Source organism: Rousettus aegyptiacus, unplaced genomic scaffold (genome assembly GCF_014176215.1).
Source record: "Rousettus aegyptiacus isolate mRouAeg1 unplaced genomic scaffold, mRouAeg1.p scaffold_m13_p_17, whole genome shotgun sequence".
Classification (NCBI taxonomy): Eukaryota; Metazoa; Chordata; class Mammalia; order Chiroptera; family Pteropodidae; genus Rousettus; species Rousettus aegyptiacus.
The window spans coordinates 33,234,422-33,258,899 of NW_023416292.1; the positions used below are offsets into that span (position 1 = coordinate 33,234,422).

A 24,478-nucleotide genomic window follows, 5' to 3' on the forward strand; every position below is an offset into this window, starting at 1 on the left:
TCTCCTCATTTCCAAGTTGCTGGCCGGTTTGTCCCCCCCCCCCGCCCCGCCCCTCCCCGTTTGCAAGGCAGGACGCTGGGCAGGCGGGGTGGAATCTTGGAGCTAAGGATGAGGTCATGCCTGGCTCAGGGCCTTGGAGGCGGGTGAGGGGAGTGGTCTGGAGCAGGGACTAAACTTAGAAGCCTGTGGGTGGCTTCTCTGCCACCTCCCACTGGCTTTCCTTCCCTGGATGCGGGGGTGGGGTTTCTCTAAGGGGAAAGGGATGTGGCCTTGGGCAGGGTCCTACTTGAGAGCTCCTGAACCTGGGGCCGGGCAGAGAAGAGGCTAGGAATCAATCAAGGTTTTGTCTTCATTGTTTTTCTTTCTTTCCAGCAGGGGAGGGGATGTAAACTCCCAGCCTTGAGGCAGCTCAGCTGGGTTCTGGGTCAGGGTGGGTGGGTGGACAGGCACTTAAGGCTTGACGGGTGCGCGAGGCCCGCTGCTGTCTCTTCAGAGCTCATTCCTCCACTCTGGCTCCACCTGCAGGGGCAGGCCGCCTTCACGCCCTCGCTCCTGGGGGAGGTAGTCGCGACTTCGGGGCCCTAGAAAGAAAGGAGGGGAGCTGGAGCTGTCTTCCTTACCGCCCCCCTGCCCAGCACTGTCCCTGACCTGGCCCACCCTGGCCCAGCCATACCTGAGGTAGAGGAGCTGAGCTTACTCAGACCTTGGAGTAAGTTCTGTCCTTGCTGCAGGTCCAGTTTGGCAGGGAAGGGGCACCCAGTATACCCCCCATTTTCTTTACAGAAATCCAGGAATCTGTGGGGGACAAGCACATTTACACACGCACACACGCACACGCACAGCTGTGCAGGCCTGCAGAGGCTGGGGGCTAAGCCTGAGTCCTGCCACACTGTCCTGTGTCTTTGAGTGAGTCGCTTAACCTCGGAGTGTCAAGTAACTTAAATGGGACTGTGAAGATTGACAGGTCTGAGGATGAACTGAGCCACAAGAAGGTGCTCAAGATCCTCCCGCCCTCGGCTGGGGGCTGTGGCCCCACGAAAAGCATCACGGGGTGGGAATGCTCACATCTTCCAGTCGGGGTCATGGCCCAGGAGGAGCGGGTTGCCCACCACAATGAGCAAAGCCTTGGCCCGAGTCACAGCCACGTTGAACCTCTGCGAGAAGAAGTGGTCACATCATGGGAGGGAAAGGCCCTAAGGAACGGAGGATTCCTGCCCCTTCCCAGCCCTCCAACCTTGGGGTTCTTCAGGAAACCCAGGTTAAAGTCCAGATCCAGCTGCACGAAGCTCTGACTACTGCGCACAGTGGAGATGATGATGACGCTGCGTTCCTGGCCTTGGAACTCCTCCACGGAGCCCACCTAGAGAGGCGAGAGGCAGGGCCTGGGACCAGGGGGCCGAGAGGGGAGCCAGAGGGACAAGCCCTGCCTCGGGGAGACTGCGATCCAAGGTGGGTGTGGGGGAAGTCCCTGGGCAACTGTCACAGAGCAGTAAGTCCTCGACAGGGGCAGGAAAGGGGACAGGAGGATGCCCTGGAAGCTGAAACCTGAAGGGTGGATCCCGTGGAAGGGGTGGGGGCCGGAGCGCGTTCTAAGCGAAGAAAACACAGTAAGTAACTCAAACTTTCCTGAAGATAAACATTAAGTCCAGACCTCCTGAATCAGAATTTCCAAGGGAGAAGCCTCTACCTCTTAAAAGCATTGGTTTTCAACTCTGGGTGCCCACGAGGTCACCTGAGGAGCTGGAAAACATATGGACGCCCTGGCTCTGCCCCCAGATAGCTGTCTTAATTGGCTGGGTGGGGACCTGGCTCTGGCAGCACTAAAAGCTCTCCAGGAGATTCTTATCTGCAGCCAGTGTTGAAAGTCAGACTTTAGAGAGAGCCAAGCTACTGACTGACCCAGAGGGTGGGAGCCCCCACCCCGCCCCCCACTATCACATGACAGGTCAGGCAGGCCAGAGTTTGGACTTTATATCCTTAGGGCAGAGGCCTCTAGCCAGCCTGATCATAAGAATGGTGTGGGGCGTTTGCTAAACACGCAGGCTTCCCTGTCCCATCCAAGAACCACACGCTGGGATCTCCAGGAGTGAGAGGTTTGGGGAGAATCAAGCCAGGGTGGAGTGGGGCATGGGCTGGCCTGGGGCGTCAGGGCAGGAGCCTGAGGAAGCCTCCGAGGGGGGAAGTGAGGGGCACAGAAGGCAGGGAGTGAATGTGAAACTGCTCGGCGTCACCTTCAAGTCCTTGATGTCATTCAGGCCCCGAAGTTCCTTGTCAAGTTTGGTGATGCAATATCGGATTTTTTCCACCTGGAAGATGGGGACAGGTGCCTTTCGCTCATGCCATTACCCCAGTGCAAGAGGGAGGAGTCAGGTAGGAGGCCAGGGAGCTGGGACGCAAAGAGGGAGGGGCAGCTGAACTCTGAGCTTGAGATATGGGGCCGGCAGAGGCCTGAGCTCTGCGAACCTCCACCTAGTGGTCTGGCTATGAGATAGGTACCATCTGGGCATCCCACCTTTGATGGGAACTGAGGACCTGACCTGCTTCCGGTATGGGGAGATGACGCCCACGTTTCGGGGGCTCAGGCGGGCTCTGCCCTTCTTAGAGGAGGAGGTCAGGAGCAGCTTCAGGTAGGAAGTCACCGTGGCAGCCTCTTCAGGGTTGAAGAAGGATGGGCTATTGCCCTCACGCTCGTCCTTGCCCATTACGCCATGAAAGATGATGGGAAAGCCCTGGACGGTGGGGGAAAACCCTCAGCTGGACCTCCCTGCCCACTTTCCTCTCACCCCCAAACCCTTTCAGGCAGGCGAAGGTGACAAAGGGACAGGCCCATGGTTTCCACTCAGAGCCACCTCCTGCCCTGCACCTTCAACAGGAGGGAAGGTGGGGTTCAGGGGTAGGAGCCTTTCACCTTTCGAGGCAGATCCTCCCAGTGGCAGAAGCGCTCTCGGTCAAGGACGTCGGCACAGGCCTGCAGCTCCCCTTCGTAATAGAGCCGGTTGGGAATGTCCAGGATTTTGGGGTGAGACCTGGGGGCAGGAGGAGGAAGGAGAGCAAGACCAGGTGCTGGATTACTTCTGCCTTGCCCTCCGGGACCCCGCCCTGCCGGCTCTGGGCCCACACACATTATCTTCCTGCTTCTGCCCACTGGATGGCAGGCTCATTCACCTACAATGTCTGCTCCCAGGACTAAGCCCAACAGAACCCCACGTGGTTCCACAGAGGATCTGGTCCAGAGGTTTCAAAGACCAGCCAAATTTAAAAGAAGAAAACAAGAAATTAGGGACTTGTTCTTAAGTTCTAATTTTGCCAACAAAGGACGGTATAAAAACAAGTACCATCTACTGTCACCTTTATTTGATAAGAATGTACTAAATCCAAAAACACAGAAAGTACTAACATGACAGCCAAGTTACTAAAGAACTAATCAGGACTTAGGAACTCATCTGAGCTTTTCAGATGTATAAACTCATTGACTAAAGGAAGGGTAGCTTTTTGAGTAACAATTAGCTTAATGGAAAAAAAAAATAACACATTGTCCTTATTTTTTCTCATTTCTCTTTGGATTGCCTGGAAACTTCATCTGGGACCCATACCAGACACGTCCCAGCGTCTGGGAACCACAGACCATCCCTCAATATACAGATAAGCAAACTGCTCGAGAGCAAAGCCGCTTGCTAAGTCACACCACCATGGGGTAGCAGTGCTGGGGTCCGAGAGGAGCCTTTGGACCTTCCGGTTTATAGTCCTGCATCACACAGCCTCTGAGCAACAGGACTGAGCAACCTCCAGCTGGAGCTACAGAGAGCGCGAAGGTGGGAAGGGGCAGGGGGCGGGTGTGGAATACCTGTAGTTGCGTAGAAGCTTGGTTATGAACTGGGGGTTATAGCCATTGGGGCCCTTCTTGTACAAGCTGTTGTAGGTGAGCAGCCGCTCCAGCATGGAGTACCCCAGCCCATGCTTCTGGGCCAGTGGGGAACGAAGCACAGGCCCCAGCTGCCGAGGGTCTCCCGCTAGCACCAGCTGTCCCCCTGGGTTGTCCGTCTCCTTGACTTCCAGCAGCCCTGGGAGGCAACACAGCACGGGGGGAAACGTCAGTGGTGGGACCTCCCAGACCCCACGTACATGTAGGGTGGGTGCACCCGCGACCTACCCTGAGTCCCTCACCTGCTATGGCCACCAGACTCTCGGGCTCCATGCAGTGGCCAGCCTCATCGATGAAGATGTGTGTGAAGTGATCAATGGGAAACTGGGCCGAGACCAACCTGGGAGGTGTCAGGCCAGGCAGCGGTCATACCCAGGAACCTGACTAGCAAACCTGAATGCTCATCCAAGCTGGCCCCGCCCCGGCCTGCAGCCCCTTTACTTCCACAAGTGATTAAGAGACACACAACACATTCCCACCTGCTGGCAGTGACGAGGGTAGTAATTAAGACGCGATATTCCTGTAGCTTCTTCTTGGCAGGAAACACATACTCCCCCTTATTTGGGTCCCAGTTACAGCAGGGCTGTGGATCGCGGAGGGAGAAGAGAATCAGCTTGGCCCCACCTACTCTCACCCTCATTCCGGCTCTGGGCCCCCAGGAAATTTTATTCACGTCTCTCACTTTACACACAGGGAAAGTGAAGGCCAGAGAGGGGTCCTGACCCACCCAGGGTCACATACAGAGGATCAGAATCCAGGTCTCCAGGGTTGCTGCCCCAGAGTCTGCTGAGAGCCTCCCCAGCACCCACCGACCTCTGGCCTCCTGAACTTCCTCAGGTACCTTGATGTCCTCAGGCACCATCCGTATGTCCCTGCTCGGGGCCAGGAGGCGGTAGATGGAGCGGGGCAGGTGGACCTGAAGCCGCTGGCAGAGGAGGTCAGCCCCCGAGTTGGATGGAGCACAGGCCAGGATGTGGGCTTTGGGCAAGTGCTTCACCACCTGTGGGGGTGGGGCGGGAGAATAAGCGGTGTGGAAAGCAGCTTCCTGGTTTGGCGGGAGAGGGGGAGATTCAGTTATCACTTAGGTTTCGGTCTGACTCAGGCTGGGGTTGTGACTCAGGCTGGCATCTGCCTCCCCAAACTGAGGGAGGGAGTGATGCAGAAGGCAAGCCCCGACCCCCAGCCCCTGCCAGTCCAAACAGCGCTTTAATGCTGGAAAACTCGCAGTAAGCAAACGAGCCTATGATGACTGAACTGTGGACGGTGACTCCAGGAGGTGCGCAGCACACGACCTGCTCAACGGAAGCACTGACCCGTGCTGGCAGCAGAGGGGCATTAGGAGCTGCAAGAGACCAGAATCTGGGGACAACTGCTTGCACGTGGGGAAGCTGGTGTGTAGGGCCCAGGTCTATGCTCATGCCCCACCTGCTTGATGGCTTCCACTAAGGTGACAGTCTTGCCAGTGCCTGGTGGCCCAAAGATGATGTAGGGGGCTGGACGGGTGGTGCCCGTAACAATGTGCTTCATGGCCTGTAGCTGCTCAGGGTTGGACTCCAGATTCCGGTCGTAGAGCCTGGCAGAGAGGCCGGGGACGTGAAGTCACCCACTGTCCCAGAGGCCCCCCTATTCTCTAGGCCCACAATCTGAGTAGCCCAGAACCCTCCTGCCCATGGTTCTCACTTGAGCTTCAGATCCGAGGACAGCAGCGGGATGTCACGGGAGGCCACAGGAAAGAGCGTGGGCCACAGCGGCCAGCGCCCCGCCAGCTCCAGGGCGCGATGCTGCACCCGCAGAGGCTGGCGGTTGAAGGTGAAATTCACTTTGAAGGTCAGCCCATCCACGAAGCGGTTCAGGAGGCTTTAGGAAGTGAGAGACAGGAAGAGCTCCAGTTGATGGGGGGTGAGAGGGAGTTTGTGGGTAATAAAAGGCCAGGACTCTTCACCGCCCTGGCTCACCCTCGCCTTCAAGACCTCCGTGCAATCCCTCTGAGAGAAAAAGCTGCTGAAGCATCTCAGGGTCCCCCTGAAGAAGAGCCTCCTACCCTGGCCCTGCAGTCCCAGCTCATGTCAGGGAAAAGCACCCCTCCTCCCCCGGCATCAGAGAGATGTCTGCAGACCCTTCGAGCAGCTCAGGGTTCCCCCAACACCCACCTTGGGGAAAAGCTCAGCTTGACGCGGTCCAATTCCACCCTGTGCACGTAGCCCTTGTAGGTGACACGGTCATCGTGGTGTGTCTCAGAGGACAACAAGGCAAACAGGTGGTCTCCCCGGAGCACTGAGGGGCGGCTCTCTGCCACCCCGGGAACCTATGGGGTATGGACACAAGCAAGCTTCTATCCCAGGGGGCCCCAATGGAGGGCCCAACTCCCAGGCCCTCTAGGCCCCCTCTGCAGCTCTACGTTTCTACCCCAAGACCCTGGGGGTTTTGCCTCTTTCCTCTCTCCCAGCAGACAGTGCAAGAGTCCGGGTATGAGGGAGGAGACAAGTCTGTCCAAGCTGCTCAGAGATGCTGGGCACAGGTATCCTGAAAACTCTTCAACACATGATCTCAGGATCTGGGAGCCAGCCTTCTGGCCTGCCCAGCTGCTGCTCTCTTGGCCAGCTTAGTTTCTACTCTGCCTTTAAAATCTCCTTCAAACTCGGTTCCTGCAGGAATCTCTCTGATCATTCTCACCGGGTCCCTGCCTTAGCATGTGTGTGTCAGAACCCATCCTCATGTCATTCTGGGATTCTGGGGACACGGTCAACATCTGAGAGCTGGAAAAGGCTCTAAGAATGAACCAGTCCAGCTCTGCACTTCCCAGGTGAGGGAATTAGACCTAGAGAGAGCACGTGACTTGCACAGGACCACAGAGCCGGCGGCAGCAAAGTTGGGACTACAACCCAGGTCCTCCCCAGTGCCCTGCTCGGACTCGCTCTGGGTGTAGGGTGCCCACTCTGCCTCCTGCTGAGCCCTCTTCTTCATCTCTTGTTTTGCCCCGCCAGCATGAACAGTGTTCTGCTTGTAGCCTGCGGGTTGGCTAACTTGAGATCACGTCCCCGAACCCGATCCAAGCCCCGACCTCCAGCGTGAGCAGCCTGGGGTTCTGGTCTTTGCGGTCCCAGGTCATGGGCACCGACTCCAGGTCATAGTGCCGGATGTCATGCTCCATCTGCAGCTCTTCCAGGTGCAGCAGCAGCCGGAACTTCACCTCGTAGTTCCTCGACTTTAGGGGTGTCTCCAGCTGGGCCCTGGCGGTGACAGTTGGGGGGTGGGAGAGAGGGGGCAGCAAGAGGATGGGTCAGGAGACCAACCCCCTCCTCGGCCAGGAACATGCAACCTCTCCTATCCGCAGCTCAGAAACTAGGAAAACATCAGGAATCAGAGAAGGCCAGGAAGGCAGAGAAGTGAATAGGGGTCAGACCCCTGCCCCCTACCTCAGACCCAAGTTGGCATTTGCACTGTGGATCCCAGCGCCTGGAATGTTCTCCTCCCAAGATCCCCCTATGACTCCCACCATCACCTCATTCACTATCAGTCTCTGTTCAAATGCCACCTCTAAGAGGCTAGGACCAACTGCTCTCTGCAGAACAGCACCATCCATCTCCTGGTTTTAGGTGAGCTTTAGTTTAGTTCTTCACAGCACGCATCACTCCGTGAAATTACAACAGGTTTTAAGACAAATGCTCACTTCCCCCCGACTAGAATGGGCAAGGCCCTCAGGTAACTGATTCACCCTGAACAGTGCCAGGTACACAGTGCATGCCGGATACGGGAATGAATGAACGGAGTGGGGGCGGCTGAGGGCACAGGTATGGGGCGTGGGAAGAAGCCAGCAGGGGAGAGACAGGGAAAGCACCAGGGGCGGAGAGGGGTGGCACTTACTTGATTTTAGCAATGTCCTTTGGGGCAGTGAAGACATTTGTTCCCTGAAGTTTGGGGAGCAACTGCCGGAGGTTGGGGGGTGGGTTATACATCTCCAGCTCCAAACTTAGCTCCAGGTCATAGCCCTTTGCACTGCAGGAGTTGGGGAAGAAAAGCAGTCACTAACGCAGAGCACCCTCGCTTCAGAGACTTGGAGAGGGACCCTCCCTGGAGGCAGGAGTCCTACACGGCACCGCGGCCGACGGGGGCCGGCAGCCTCTGCCCAACGAGGCAGAACTCACTATCTTACGAGGCTGCTCACCCCACGGTTGGACCGTTCATTCTCAGTTCTGAAAAGTGCGATCCATTCAAAAATACAGATGCAATACATATATATGTACATAACAATGTGTGCATTAGAGAAAAATTGGAAAATAGGTATAAATCAGTGAGCAAATAAACAACATTTTCACCACCCAGGGATAATCAATATTAACGTGTTGGTAGGTAGTCCTCCAGACTTTTCTCTTTGTTAATTTGTACTATACACATATGTTTTCAACGAGAAAAAAAAAAAAAAAAAAAAAAAAACGCCAGGAAGAGATGCCTGCAAAGCTTCTATGACTGCATTCATATCAGACAGACAGCAGATGAGTGTCTGCTTAGGACTGGGAGGAAATGGGGAGTGGAAGGGAGTGATAGCTGAAGGGGGTGGGTTCCTTTTTGGGGTAACGAATGTTCTAGAACAGCGGTGATGGCCGGGCGTGTGAATATACATGTGAATATACTAAAAACCAGATCTGTACACTTTAAATGGGTGAACCGCATGGTGTGTGAACTGTCTCAATAAAGTCGTCACCAGAGAGTGAGTGGTCTCTACTGCGCTGCCTTTTTAACATCACACAGTTGAAAAGACTTCAAATTTTGCGTGTATCTGCATCTTTCTTCCCAGGCAGAAAAGGTCTCTGAGACCTGGAGGAGTTAAGAACTCACAGTTTCTAAGAATGGGGGTTCTGCTCTCAGCTCTGCTCCTCCTACAGGTCCACTCGGTCGAGTCAGGGCGCCCCCCAGCCCGGCTGCGGGGAGGGGGCAGAGTTACCGGTCAGGTCTCTCTCCTTCCTCCACCCGGGTGGTCACAACGGGCTTTCCAGTGAGCGGGATGCGCTTGTACGGCATCGTGGGCTTCAGCTGTGCTGCCAGGGGACTGTGGGCGACGGCCGCCAAGAAGCGGGTGATGTAGAAGGTGCCCGTTTCTTCGGAACTGGGCTCCCCGGGTCCCAGCAGCTCCCAGAGCACCGTGGCTGGGAAGTAGCCCACAAAGGTGGTCCGGCAGTGGACGTGGAGGTCGTAGCTCTCACCTGGGGGACAGGGGCTTGTGAGTGCGGGTGCTGTGGGCAAGTGGTTCCCCACTGGCATCCCTGCCCTGGACACTTGCCCCGAGAGCCCGTCCCAAGGTGGGGCCCACGGGACAGCAACAGCATGGTTCCCGGGGCACCAGCCCTTCCTTCTGCAAGCTCCTGTCCACCAGAGGCTCTTCCTTTGGAAACCCCCTCACCAGGGCCCAGTGGGCAGGGCAGCTCCTGGTTTTCATCGTAGAAGGCAAACTGGGGGGTCCGGCAGAGTGGGAAGAGATGGGTGAGGGTGACGGTCTCCGTTCCTCCATTGCGAAGCCTCAGGGTCAGCACCTCCTTGCGGTTCAAATCCAGGCGAATAAGGAGCTGCCCATCCCGGGCTTCATGGGGCCCCTGGACTTCCACGTCCACACCATGTTTTCCGTGAAGATACTCAGCCCTGGGGAGAGTGGGAATCAAAGTGGGGGCTGGGGTGAGGGGCACGTGGGCTAAGGGTTGCCTTACGGAAAGTTCTAGGCTGGGGAGGCCGGCCAAGTGGCGGCTGTGCTCAGGGGACCCACCCCTCCCGCAGAACAACCAGCCCCTAATCCACCTCTCCCAGCCCCCCTCAAAGACGGGTCCTCACCCCCACCAGAGGCAAACCGCTTTCCCCAGCCAGGCGGCTTCCCGCACGCGCCGGCCCCCGCCTGTCGCACACACCTGTCGTGATAGATCTTGGCTAGCAGTGACTTGTGGTGTGTGCTGATATCGGACCCCAGCTTCATTTTCCTCTTTTCTGGCAACGACGCGTCGGCCCAGCAGTCGAGTTTGAAGAACCTGACCTGAGTCTTGGTGACGAAGGCCAGATTTGCAATCTTCATCCCGTACAGCATGGAGGAGAAGCCAGGGTTGGGGGTCCCAGAGCTGCCGGAAGCAGAGGAGACTGGGAAGTGAGGCGGGGCGGGGCCAGGGGGACGCAGGCGGCCTGCCGGGGAGGGCGTCTGCGGGGGACACATCAGCCCTGCCGCGGTCCGGGACAGGGCCCAAGGACAACCTCGGGCTGGGGATCCTAGGAATCTTAAATGTTTTAAGGAAAAGCAATGGGCCCTCCCAAGTTTTAAACAGCAGGTCGTGGACGTGCATTTCTGAGGAGAAAAGTCCAGTTGTGGGCTGTCGATTTGGAGGACTAAGAGGGAGAAAGAAATGAAGATTTGCGGGGAAAACTATTTGCGGGACAGAAAAACATACAAACGACCCAGTGGGAAGGGCTAAGTTTAAGGGAAAGTGAGTGAGTTGATTCGGAGGGTGGATCTAGGGTCCAGGCTGATGGGGGAGTGAGGGGGGTCAGCCAGAGAGAACAGATGTCCAGGCTGCGTGGGGGAGGTGGCTGATCAGACAGCAGGTTCCACCCAGAGTCAGAGGGTGCAGGCGGAACCCACGCAGGAAGGGAAAGGAGCCTTCTCCCGAGATCAAAGAGCTTGGCTTTGTGCCTAGAGAAGGTGAAGACAGGGAAAACTGGTCAGAAGGACAAGGACGTCAACATTCCACGCCTGTAACTCAGGTTAGTCAACTCGACAAACACTTAACGGAGACCTGTTATGTGCCAGACACTGCGCTAGATGCTGTGGGTTCAAACTGGCAGGAGCTCCAGAACTGCTGCGAGGAGCAGGGACTGAGTGCATCGGCCCCAGCCCGGGGACAGGGACAGGGACAGGGACAGGGCTTTCCCGGGAGCCCGCACCAGAACTGGGCGCTGAAGGATGAATGAATGGGTGTCGACGGGTACGACGTGAGTGCTGGGTGTGATCCAGGGGTAGGGACAGGGGGCCCACCTGCTCTGCAACTAGCTGGGTCCCCTTGGGGTTATTTCACCTCTCAGAGCCTCGCTTTCTTCCTCTATAAAATGATAATGACAACACACTTCGCGGGGCTGCGAGGATTACAAGAGATGGACACACTGCAGTGAACGGCTTAACCCAGTGCTTGGCACATAAGGAGACCTCAGTGAGGTGAGCTATGGTTAGTGTCAGACACAGTGTGGTTGTACTAGCGTGAAAAGTGCAAGGGAGGCAGCAGAGGTGGGCAGGGACCAGGTCACGCATACTTATGTGTGCCGGGCCATGATGCCTGGACTTGACCCTGAAGGCCAGCAGTCCTCCTCCTTTACTGGTACCCAGGAGCCACTGAGCATCCCCCCATGTGACAATACTTCATGGACATATCTGAGATCTGGACAGCTGACCACCCTCCCTCGATGCTTTACAGGGAATGAAAGCAAACCATAGTTGGTAGGGACCATGGTGGCCACAATTAAACTATTAAGGCTCAGTCAAGCATGGGCATTCATTGGCATGTGGTAAGACAATTTACAGATAGAGACACTTCTCTGGTGCCCTGCCCCCTGCCTATAACTCTGCTCCTTTCCTTCACCTCAAATGAGAATGACACTATTCACAAAACTTGGAATGGGCTCTGATCTGTTTTAAAAAGATAATGAATTGTTCCGAAACACAACAGAAAATGCTCAGTAAATGTTAACTACTATTATTAGTATTCGTATTAGTAGTAATCGTGGTACTAACAGTAGTAGCAGTAGGAAGAGTAGTGTAACGACTTACTTTCAGCCTGCATCAGAGGGCTACACTGTGGTTACAGAACCACCTCGGTGGTGGATTTTAAGCAGGGGAGTGGCAAGATCATATTTGCATTTCAGATCACTCTGGCATCAGGATTGGAGGATGGATATGCTGGAGGCAAGACTGTAGGCAGGGAGACCAGTTAGAAGAAGGCCATTGTAACTAACTGTCCAATTACAAGATGACAAGGGCCAGAATAAGGCAGTGGTTAAGGATAGAAGAGAGGCGGGATCTAATATGTCGAATGTAAAATTAGCAGGATTTGGTGATTGACAGGAGGAAGAATGGAGACTGGGAAGAAGGAAGAGTCTAGGACAATACCCAAATCAGTGGCTTGGCTTAGAGGACTATTCCCGAGATAGGAAAAAGGACAGGAGAAGGAGGAGGAGGAGGAGGAGGAGAGGACCGACCATGACATTATGATTTGGACACACTCAGTTTGAGATTCCTGTGATCCAGAGGCAGCTGGGTCCCTGAGTCAGAAGCTGAGAACTCAGGCCAAAATCAACGCAGACGCTAATATTGGGGAGCAGTGACAATCTCAGGTAGGAGTTACAACAATAGGTATATTTAGGGAGGAGGCAACAGAACTAAATGTTAAATCAAGCCATATTCAGAGACTGCCATGTGCTGACAGGACCTAAGACCAGAACACGAAGAAACCTACAGAAAAAAAGGAAGATTTCTGCTGGTATTGCTGAAACACCATTTATCTATACCACGAAGGGAAAACAGGAAAGCACAAAATAAACGCAGTCATTCATTCTCTACAGGTTAAGATCACGGGGGAACCTATGGATTAAAGGCTAGGAATTGCCGGCAGGCCTTTCACACTGCATGCTCCTATCTTTCACACCACACAGCCGTACCATCAAAAGAAAATGGGTAAACAAAGTCTTCAAACCGTAATTCATAGAAACTAACAATGACATATACACTCAATTCTCCCAGCACTCAGGTCCCTCTCACTGTCTCTTGCTCTGTCCCTCTCTCTCAGGCTCTCACTGTTGGTCCCTGAGTGAAGACCATGCTCTGCCTACGGAGTGTTACCACTTCTCTAATAAACCTCCTTTTTGATTGTAACGCTGGCCAGTGCTATCAGAAGTGTTTGGGACTTCCCCAGAGAGAATGTGAGTAGTCTGACAACAGCTGAGGCCGGAATAACCCAGAGAAGAAGAGAAATCAGAGAAGAAACCCCCAAGAATGGGAGGAGTATCAGAAGGAAGTCTTAAAAAATCAGGTATGGAGCTGAGGAGTCCAGTCATAAAGGCACCAAAATCAGGTTGTCATCAGTAACTTTCACTGGGACCCCTTGGTGATTGAATCACTAAATTCTATGCATCAGGCACAAACTCAAATGCAGACAAAGGCCAACCTACTCAGGTATCTTTGATACCTGCAGTCGGCCCTCTCAGGCACTCCTACGGTCCCATTGCTGAGTCATTAGTGTAAGGACTACATCCTCAGGGTTCCTCAATTCCAGACAGATATTGCCAGCAGGGAATGTAGGCCCAAGATGGCCAGATCTTCTGACTTTTTGGAAACTAATGTATGGGCGCACAGGCAGGAAGTACTCAAATTTGCAAATTTTGCAACTTCTACTGTGGGTGCTACCACCTAAGTACTTCTCAAATTGTTCTTCATGTGTAACACCACCACCCAAATTCACCTATCCCTGGACCGCCATAAAAAGTTTTCTTTTTCATTTTTTTTTTTTAAATCACAAACTTAGTCCATATTGATTGAAAAAAAAAAAAAGGCCCAATTCTTGTATTATACATCTACTCACATAGATTTCTAGAAAAAAAAGAAAGATGAATAATTCAATAGAAAAACAGATAGTCGACTTAAAGAAAAAATACAGATCATCAAAAAAGTATGAAAAGATGCTTCAAAAAGTGGACAAATACCAAGTAAAGTAAAAGTGAGATACTATTCCATTTGATTGATAAAAATAGAAATAGTCAAAACGTGTATTGCTGTTAGGTGCCTGTGAAAGTGGACTCTTGTACGCTGCTGGTAGAAAGGTGAAGTGTTATTATAACCTCTGGGGAAACAATCTGGCAACGAAACGGAATATCACTTGTAAAATTCTTAATTTTTTAGCAACAAATGAAATGGGACACTCTTGCAGAGTTCTTAATCTTTTTAAGTTTTCTTCCCTCATTTCTTTGGCAAAAAGGCCCTCTTCCTCAAATCCTGATAACTGCCCCGGAGACTCAGATTCTCTGGCTATTGATAAGGGTCATCACCCCATTGTTAGCAGAAATGGTGTTAAGCCAGACAGGGCCCTTAAGAGTCTGAGAGGAGAGGAAACTTTAGGCCAAAGGTCTTTTTGTACTCTTTAAGCAATGTATTAATCAAGCCTGTTTCCCTTTACTCACTTAATAGGCAAATCAATAATAGAAATTAATATGTGATTTAAATAATAGGTTTGTATATTCTTTTCCTTGTCTAGGGACTGAGGTGGTACTTTAGCAGGAAGCCCAAGACCCCACACTGACTGAGGAAGAAAGAGAAAGAGCTCCACGAAACCCCTGGAGGCAGGGACTGTGGCCATTCTCAGCAGGGGGCAGATATGGGGAAGAAGAGACTTCCCGTCCCTCAACATTCATACTAATAAAAAGGGGGGTGGGTCATGACTCTTAGAAAAGAGTTAAGCAGGAAAGTTAGGGGGTTTTGAGTATGCCAGCAAAGACACTGAGGTCATCCTATCCTAGAAGGGGTCCGCCCTAATCCGCCCACAATTACGCAAGCCAAAAGGCATTTTTTAAACTCGAAGAAACAAATAGGCAGAGAAGTAGGTACCAGTTTAAGCCAGTCACTTGCACCTGTGCAGTGAGACCCCCAACAACTTTCAACTCACCTGAAGCTCATTATATCATCATTATAATATGATGCATATGCCTGGAAGTTCCTTAATATCATTATAACAGACTGAATTCTGGGAGCAAACACATGCAGAAAGCAAAATGATGAATCTGAGTCCTGTCAATCTTAGTTGTCAATCAAGGAAGCCCATCCCTCTAAGAAAAGTAACCACCCACAGCACACAGGGATAAAAACCCCAAAGGCTTTGTTACCAGGCCTTTTTGAGCCACGCTTCTTTTGCTCAGGAAATGTTCTTTCCTTTCTAATAAAATTTTTCTTTTCTACTGTATTTCTGTGTCTTGCTCAATTCTTTGTTCAAGACATCAAGAGCCTGGACAATGTGCCAGGAGAGGACCCCCCACTCTCCGGTAACGGTAACATCTCCTAATCCTTGAAATAGAGGTTTCCTTTAATTGAGGAATCTCATTCCTGGGAATGTATCTCATGGAAAGAAAAGTGCCAGTGTATAAGGACTTATGTGCGAGGACGCTTACTGCAGAGTAATTCACAGCAGCCAAGAACCGGAGACAAAACACAGCCCATCAACAGAGAGATGACTGAATAAATTGTAAGCATTCATACCATGGAGCGTTATGCAACCATTACAAAGAATGCAACACACACACACACACACACACTCTCTCAATGGCTAAAATTTAAAAGGTGGGAAACACCAAGGGTTGACAAGGATATGAAAACACCAGAATGCTCATGAATTGTTGGTTGGAATATAAAATGGAAATCACTTTGGAAAAGGACTGATAGTCTATAAACCTAAACATATATTGTAATGTTCTGTTTTTAATGAAAAGAATACATTATTACATTATGTGTCCAATAAAAGTTCATTTAGAAAAATAATGCAACTAAAACACCTACTGTAGACCTAGCCCTGGTATTTATTCAATAAATACTTGTTGACAGAATGGGTGAAAGAAATATCAAATAATCCCCAACTGTTGTTTTATAGATTAACCAGATGACGATGCAAACAAACAGCTGGGTGGGCAATTACACAGTGCCATTCTGCAATGGCCTGGAACGTTAGAGGTCAGGTTATATATTTTGTCCAAACTTGGACAATCTATGTAAAGGAAGAAAGGTAGTGGGAAGGAGCTAAAACATATAAAGACATGACCACACTACTTTTATTTTTTTTAATTAAAATTTTTTTTATTTTTAAAATTATTTTTTATCTTTAAATTTTAAATATTTTTATCTATTTTAAAAGTCGCATTACTTCTAGATGACTGTGTACAACTGGAGTCATTAGTTGTAGGTAACAAAATAAACGATGGGTGATTTAAGTGATATGAGCTTTATTAAAATTGCTGGGAAGTTGGGAGAAGTAGGCTCAGGAAATGGGCTGTCTGTAGTGTAGGCTTAGCAGCCTAATCCCAGACAAAGTCACGCCAGGTTAGTCCAGAAGACATCACTGCCGCCATCAAAAAAGAGGTGCCTAAGATTACGGGGGTGGGAGGTGGGTGTGGAAGTAAATTCTATCTACCCTATGATACAGTAATTCCATCCCTAGGTATATTCCCAAGAGAAATGAGAATACAAGTTGTACAAGATGTTCAAAGCAGTTTTATTCAACATAGCTCCAAACTGAAACCATGAACAGGAGAATGGGTAACAAAGTCTGATTTGTATTCATACAAAGACTACTACTCAGACCTAAAAAGAAACTACTGATACACACAATAGGGTCGAATATGTGAAAGATGCAAAAAAGTATCTCCGATTCCATTAAATTAAGTTCTAGAACAGGCACTATCTCAAAACAAATGAGAGCAGTGGTTGCTTCTGGGTGGGTACAAGAGAGGAGGCAAGGGAACCTTTCTGGGGTGATTGCTCATGTTTTAAATCTTGACTGGGGGTCGCACAAAGATATATGGGTTTGTTAAAATGTGTCCTTTTCATTGTATGTAATTTTTACTTGAAAAAGAATCATAAACAAATTTTGAACTCTTACAGTTCATGATAATCATCTGAAATGTTTAGGGATGAAGTGCACTGATGTCTATAACCTACTTTGAAATGCATCAAAAAACAAAACGTTGGGCAGAAAAAAAAACCCCAACAACGCATTAGTGGCACATACCAGACAGTTAAGAGTGATTTCCATGGTGTATTGTTGAGTAAGAAAATCAGAATGTGGAAAATGTGTAACATGATCTTTTTTTTTTTTTTTTTTTTAATGAAACAACCGGGGGGGAAAAAAAAATACCCTGAGTTATATCATGAGTTACCTGAGGGTGGGGCAAAATGTGGAAATGAAGGTGGGATGCAAATATAGGGAGAGACCCATGATAAAAAAAAAAAGACATTTATTATAATGATCTCATGTGGGTTAACTTACATAGGTGTGATGTCAGTTTGCATGCAAGAGATAAATGAAAGGGTAGTTACAAAAAGCACTAAAAAACATTTGAACCAGACAAATACCTAGCATCCCTCTCTTCCAACTACCTACTGAACTGCTCGATGTATATTTTTTCTGATTTCTTTCTATGCACATAAAAACATGTTTCAGCATACATTATTTCTTTACGCTATACGTTCTACTCTGCGACAGACTTCCTTCACCACCACAGACATCCTCCTGTGACATTTTACCAAGCCACCTCGCTCTTTCGGGGGCTGCACAGAACAGCACAGCGTGAATGCACTGTGGTGTGTTCAACTACTTGCCCAGTGATATTAAGGCTGCCTACGGTTTTTGGTTATTTCAAATATGACAATAACCATTCTTGCACAGAAACTCTTGTACTAGTCGGTGAGTTTTATGAGACAATCCCTTGAAGTAGAACTTCTGAATTAAAGAGGATGAACCTTTACAACTTTAGTAAGTTCTGCCAAACTGTCCTCTAAACAAGTTGTACAAACTTATATTCTCACTAACAAGAATTTGAGAATGCCCTTTCCCCCCAGCCCCTAACACCAGAAAACTGCAATCCACAAGCAAAAAGGAATGGCATTTTGTTTAAATCTGCATCTCCCTGATCATTACAGAGTTGAGGAACTGTCCTTCTGTTCATTAGTCATTTACATTTCTTCCGTGAACTGCCTGAGCATGACATTTTTTCCAAGCCCTAGAGTGGTTCCTCTTTCATGGCCCTCTTTTGGTCCATCTCTTAAATGGACAGGGGTGACCATTAAACACAAATCAGATCAAGTCCCCCAATTTATGGCTCCACAGTCTACAAGCTTAAGTCTACTGCTTTAATATGGCACACTTGGATCGTCTATGTTTACAATGAGAAGGCAAACACAATAACATTACCAACGACAGTAGAAAGTATTTATTGAGCACTTATTGTGTACTGTTCTAAGTATCTACACACATTATCTCATTTAATCCTCAGAACAACCCTTTGAGGGAGCGACTATTACCGCTCCATTTTAGAAAAGAAGAAACTTAGGCACAGGTCCTCACGCCACATGGGGCCTCTGGTCAAACCACTTTTAATGGAACCTCAGCCATTCTCAGCTACTTGTACCACAGCACGCCTGTCCAGACTTGGCGGCAGCTGTGGACATTCTTGGTCTGTAATGCTTGCCCTGGGCCCCTGTGGTTTGCAGGGTGAAAGATGAGTAATCTTTTCAGATCCAGTTCAGGAAAGACTATCAGCTATCGGCTAGAGGAATGGTATCTCAGAACACAGTATCAGATTTGGAAGCGATCTTTGTGTTTTACAAACCTTGGGTTGCAACTCTGATTAGGGGGGTCAAGACTAGAATGTTTATAAAATTAAGGTAAAATGGAATAAAAAAAATCAGAGGGCAGGGAGTGAGGCTACGTATCGTACCAAGGACACATACTGTTCCGTGAAAACTATGTACACCCGGCCCTGAAGTAAATTGTATTTTTTCATCTGGACAGAGGTCCGACCACCACGCCAGTCTCCATGCCAGAAGCCCGAATGTTCTTTCTAAAACTCTGATCCTGTCAGTCTCCTCCTCTGAAACGTTCTGTGCTTTCCTATTTCTGTTAAGATTAAAAAGGAAACACAACAAATGAAAACGGCACAACACCTCCCCACAGCCCAGGAGGACCTCGTGCCCCCTCCAGCCCCTGCCTCCCTCTGGCCTTGTGTCCCTGGGTTCTCCCTAGTTCACCCCCAGTCTTTGAAGGTGCTACTCCCTCTGTCTGGAATGCTCTCTCTTTGCCCTTTACCTCTGCCTACTCCCGTTTATCTCTGAAGATTCTGTTCAAACCTGACTTTCTCCCAGAAACTTCAAATTCCTAGACTAAGTTAGACCTACAAGTTACGGAGACACTCAATGCACACTGGACTTTTTCTTACAAACACTTATCACAACAATAATTATACCTACAAGTTACGGAGACACTCAATGCATACTGGACTTTTTCTTACAAACACTTATCACAGCAATAATTATATAATTGTTTAATTGTGGCCTCCTTTCTTAGATTCCTTCCGTGTATCTACTGTGACTCACACAGTGGTGCTTTGCTCGCAGGAGGCATCCGGCCCATACTTACTGATAAAAGAATGAGTCTCCTGCTCAAGGAAATAATCATCTTATCTTAGAAACTTTTCATGACACCAGTCCTTACTCTATATAAAGGACTCCTAAGCCTCGCTGTACTAAAATGATAGCCAGCACTCCCAAAACCTATGCAATGTGCTACACAGGATAAACACTTTACCTACCATAGTGCATTCTGGCCTCAACAGAACCCCGGGAGACAGGCATTTTATACACTCCAGTTAGGAAAACTGAGATATGTTAAGAAAAAAATAAAAGAGGCCCAAGGCAGAGTCATTTGCCTCTAGGACAAGAAACCAAGACTAGATTGCAGTTTTTAGCCTTTACCAGGAATGTGCCCTCAAACAATTCAGTCTGGAATTTCCAGATCCACACTGGTGAGGTAATATGCCAGATAAGACCCCTGCCGCCCTCCCCCCACCCAAAAAGGTGCCCCAGACTGAAACATCCTTTTCTTTTGCTAATAACTTCCTTGCCCAGCCCAGTTCCTGCCTATAAAAAACTTCCCATTTTGTAAAACTTCTCAGAGCAACTCTCTATTTACTAGATAGAATGATGCCCAATGCATGAATTGCTTAAAAAAGACAATTAGATCTTTAAAATATACTTGGTTGAATTTTTCTTATTTAACAGATAGTTGTTCAAAATCTAATGCAACTAGTAAAGGGCAGAACCAGGATTTCAACTTCAGCTCTCCAAACATTACACTAGCACCTGCAGCACCATATCACATATCTGTCTACACGTCTGCCACTCCCTACTAGACTAGGCCCTTAGAGGCAGGAACCAGGGCACAGGAAGAGCAGACCCTCCTTAAATAGGTTTGCTAAATGAATAATGAGAGATGGGAAAAGGCAAGAGTTGGGAGCACAGCAGTTCGTTAACATCATAAATAACCCAGCTGGAAAGGACTAATCCTTCCCAGTGTAGGAATCTCATAGGATTCCTGACAGTGGGGGACTTGCAGTACCTCCAGGACAGTCCATTGTCTTGTAGATCAATTCCACCTACCAATTCAATTAGATTCTGCAAGAATTGAATGAGCAAGGCCCTAAGGTGGGGACTGAGGGAAGGTGCAAATAAGATGAAAAGCCCGTTTCTGTCTTCAGAGGGTCTGACAGTCTGGTGGGGGAACACAGTCCCTTACCAGCTCTAATACAGGCGGAGTGCATGGGCTATGGCCCAGGGTGTAAAGAACGAGCTCTAAGAGTCCAGAGGATGAAGCAATGAAGTACCATTAGGAGGATGAGGATTGGCAACAGCATTCCAGCCTGGGTTTAAAGGATGCATAAGAAAGTTCTAATTAGAATACTAGTTCTGCCTTATGGAATGGCACAGAGGTACTGTCCTCTCCACCATGACAATCTTTAAAATATTCATAGTTAACTAACTTGTCCTCTCCAATTTTTCCTCTAATTTCTTGATTTCTTTTGACTGGGTCTCACGACAGACTATGAAATCAACACAGAAGCCTTTCCTCCTTCAAATACTAATTTTCATCCTTCACGGCCAAGGCCAATGCCACCTTCTGCACTGAATTCCCTCCTATACTTTCAGGCATATCATAGCTTCTATTGCTTCCCCGGGATTGTGCATTTTCCATCTTTAGATTCCCCATAGTACTCAGCACAGTGTGGGATCATAAACAGTTCTCATCTTTGCCCTTTCTTCAGTTGTTGCTCAAGCCTGTTAACGCCCCTCACAAAATGTGATACTCATTATTGAAAATAATATTCCAGATACAATCCGATCAATATGGAGAGTAACTGCTCCCCGCCCCCAACCTCCCCCCGCCCCAATCACCACCACACACATACTTCTGTTAACGCAGTCTCACAGTTCTTTCGCTCTTTTAGCAGCCATGCTGGCCTTTTGGTCTGCTAAAATCTAGTCTTTTTCAGAAGGGCTATTACTGAACCTAACCCCGTATTTATTTGCCTAAGTCTTCACGTTAAGCCCCGTTAAACTGTTTCTCAGTTTTCCACCCAAGGCTGCATGCAGCCTGTTGATAGAGGTGTTTTTGAAGCACAATTCTATGGTTTGACACAGAGAAGTCTCTTTGATTTTCACTTGGCTGGCACCAGGAATGGGGGACCAAACAGCCTTCCGCCACAGAGTGGAAGGGGTCCCCCCAGGAGCCTGGCCCTGGCACTGGGTCTCCATTAAGAAGCCACAGGTGCTAATGGAGGTTTGGTACATACGCAGTTGGTACCCTATTTGTCTTTCCGAGCTCCCTGAGATTTCTCTCCTACACGGAGTCTCTTCGGCTTTCTGGGACAGTGGACCCCCGAAGAAGCAGTCCCTCGGCCAGGGGGCGGGAGCGCCCGTGCGCCCGCGCCTGGGCTCGCGGCCACCAGCAGGAAGCTCCTTCCCCGCGCTCACGCGCCGCCTGGGCCCCCACCCGGCGCCCCCTCCCCCACGGCTGTCCCCTCAGCCCCCTAAGCGGTGGGTGGCCGCCGGACCCCGACCCGGCCCGGGGCGCCGGGGGAGGAGGGGCTGCGCGGGAGGCTCTGCACCGGGACGCGGCGCGGCGGCCCGGCCCCGGCAGAGCGGGCGGGCGGGCTCCGGGCGCCGCGGGCGGGGCGTGGGCAGCGCGGGAGGGGAGGTCTGCGCCGCCCCGGGACCGGCCGGAGCCGCCGCTGCCGGAGGGAGCTGCAGCGACTCCGCGCCCCGGGGCGGGAAGGGCGGCCCCGCCGCGGGGGTCGCGGAGGCGCGCAGGGCCGGGGAGTGGGCCGGCCCGTACCTGATCTTGAAGTCTTGGTTATAAATGGTTCGCAGCTTCTCGCGGTCTGTTTCCGAGTCCAGTCCCTTCTCGACCAGGAAATTCTCGAAGCGCTGGCCTGTCTCCCGGAGCTGCCGGCAGCTGAACTTGCGGGGCATCGCGGCGGCGGCGGCGGCGGCGGCTGCGGCCCAGGCAGAAGTGTCCGGGAAATGAAACTGAAAGTCGCCGCTGCGGCTAGAAGTTGGCGGCCCTAAGATGTGGGTGCAGCCGGGGGGAAGCCCCCTAACTGAGATCCCCGATCCTGCAGGGTCCCTTCTCTCACCAGGCTCCCCTCCTCCGTCCTTTCCCTACCTGAGCCTTCCCTTCGGTCTCCGTCCTATCCCCTCCCCCTCTCCCATTAACTCTTTACTAAAGGAGTCTGACCCCTCCCTCAGGGCCCTCCCCTTGCCCCAAGCTCCCTCCCCTGGTTTCTAGCCAGACTCTGAACGTGGCTACCGCCTGAGGCCCCCCGAACAGTCCAGACTTTCCAGCCTGAGCTTGGGCTACTCCCACGCTCGCCCCCAGGGCCTCGGGACTTAGTGAAAAGCAGGCGAGCAAAGGGCAGGGGCTGGGACCTGAGTCGGCTGCAGCTGGACTGGGGCAGCTCATCCAGCACCTCCCCCAGACTACCAGGGACAGAAACCAGTACGGAAGCGAGCGGCACGCCCCCTCCCCTTCAGACTCCGGGAGGAAGGCAGAAGAGAAAAAGAAGTTTGAGGGAAAGAACCAAGTGTCTCTGAGATAAAGGTGTGTACGTGTGGGAGGGACAAGGGGCTCCGCCAGGAGGAACAGTCATTACTTTTCTCTGGTACACAGGCTTCGTGACGTGGAGAGGCTGGTGATCCCTACCCTTGAGCTATGTATTTGGGCACTTAATTGCACTTCAGTCTTTGTTGTTCATTAATTGTTACTAGTATATAAGTAAGGGTTGCTCCAGTCATCAAAATATTAGCTTCTTGAGAGCAAGAGACTGTTATTTTAGGCAATAAATGGTTAATTGTCAGCATCAGTACCAGGAAGAGAAGTAAAAGACCAACATGCTTTAGAAAAGACTATCACAACAAACTTAAAACAAGCCTCTGCATTTATGCCTCCTCTGGCAAAACAAAACACATTAGATTGGGGCAAAGAAAATAAAAGTTATACAAAAAAATCTTAAACAAATATACCAAATAAACAAATATACTGTGGGCGGTCACACAGTCTAACCTAGTGTAAGGAAAATCCAGACCTCATGTCATGTTCCAGCTGGGCTATCCTTGTACCTTTTGCCAGGCCAACAACCTACTAACGCCAGGAAAAACAGCTTTTAGCAACAGGAAATGCAAAGTCAGTGGGAACCAAGGCTACAGGGAGGGGGAAAACAGAGCAGGGGAAAATATCTGAAAAATTTATTTTACAAAGTAGGGGAAAAAACTAAGAAAGATTTTACCTTTTTTCTCCTTCGTTTACCTGGTGAGGCCTGAGAGTGAGGAGAGTGAACTCAAAATTGGTTTACTTACCATTTCAAAAAACTACCATGTCTGGCTCCATTCTGATCAACACATCTAAGTCTCCATAAATCTTGGATATGTAATCTCCTACTCTCTGGCTAGGCCTCTCTCCTGGATGTTTTCAAAACATACACAACCATAGTATAGTAAAACTTGGGTAAAAATGTGATATTATGTGGCTTTGGTTACAATGTAACCTCTCCAAACCAGTTTCATCTAAAAAAAAAAATCTGCTTCACATGGAGTTGCAACTCTTATTTTCAAACATGCTGGCTAGATATCTAGAATGGTCTTCCTCCCCACCTTTCACATCTTTGAAGCTTTCCCCAAATCCATTTGTACTTATAAGAATATGACTTTAAAGTAATAAGGTTGGTTTTAATATGGGTCCAAATAGCACTGAAGGAAATTCCAAAGTTAACTGTGGTCAGTGATGTTATTGGAATAGATCTATAGATTCTCAAGATTAAAAACTCTGTATTTTCTTAATTCTTATTACTCCATAGTAACTTAGCTTCTGCAATTACATTCGAACGTTCTCTAACATTGTGTATTCCAGACTGTACTCCCTAAGGCAACTAGAATCAGCCCTTAAACTAAAAGGCTGAAATCAGTCTACCTTAGACCAAAGGAGAAGCTGTGGGAGGGACAAGTTGATCTCATTATCTGTGGATTCCGTACTTACAAATTCACCAACTCACTGAAACCTAATTATAACTTAAAAATTAGTGTTTGCGGTACTTTTGCAGTCATTTGTGTCCAGAGCAGCAAAAAATATTTGAGTTGCCCAGTGTACCTGTTCCCAGCTAAAGTGGAACAAGGTGATTTCTGCCTTGGTTTTAGCTCACATTATAAACAAATGTCCTTTTCATGGTTATTTTTTGTTTTTGATTTCATTGCTTAAAATGGCCCCAAGCCTACCGAGTGCTGAAGTGCTCTCTAGTGTTTTTAAGTGCAAGGCTGTGATGTGACTTACAAAGACAATTCCTTTGAACTTCAGGCATGAATTACAGTGCCGGTGGCAGTCAGTTCAATTTTTACTGAATTAACAATGTATACTGAATAAAATGGTTTAAATAGAAACACATATAAAACAGGGTTAT

The 24,478-nt window shown here is 49.8% G+C and overlaps 1 protein-coding gene across 3 annotated transcripts; it reads right to left on the bottom strand.

Annotated features, from left to right (window-relative positions):
- Positions 1-331: 331 nt before the first annotated feature.
- Positions 332-22,548, bottom strand: MOV10 (Mov10 RISC complex RNA helicase). Of its 3 annotated transcripts, none has more exons than XM_016124305.2 (21): positions 21,865-22,547; positions 11,715-11,855; positions 9,817-10,586; positions 9,321-9,556; positions 8,865-9,123; positions 7,787-7,918; positions 6,984-7,152; positions 6,073-6,227; positions 5,603-5,779; positions 5,348-5,495; positions 4,764-4,922; positions 4,402-4,505; positions 4,165-4,262; positions 3,845-4,061; positions 2,909-3,026; positions 2,538-2,729; positions 2,232-2,306; positions 1,235-1,360; positions 1,066-1,154; positions 674-795; positions 332-581 (listed from the first exon to the last, which is right to left on the bottom strand). In XM_016124305.2, the coding sequence occupies exons 3-21, from the start codon at positions 10,110-10,112 to the stop codon at positions 490-492; spliced, it is 2,964 nt and encodes a 987-aa protein (XP_015979791.2). In that variant the 5' UTR covers positions 10,113-10,586; positions 11,715-11,855; positions 21,865-22,547; the 3' UTR covers positions 332-489. The 3 variants fall into 3 exon arrangements, with proteins under 3 accessions (XP_015979791.2, XP_036091141.1, XP_015979789.2); XM_036235248.1 differs by having other exon boundaries at positions 9,817-10,020; positions 21,865-21,976; XM_016124303.2 differs by lacking the exon at positions 11,715-11,855 and having other exon boundaries at positions 9,817-10,020; positions 21,865-22,548.
- Between the last annotated feature and the right edge of the window lie 1,930 nt (positions 22,549-24,478).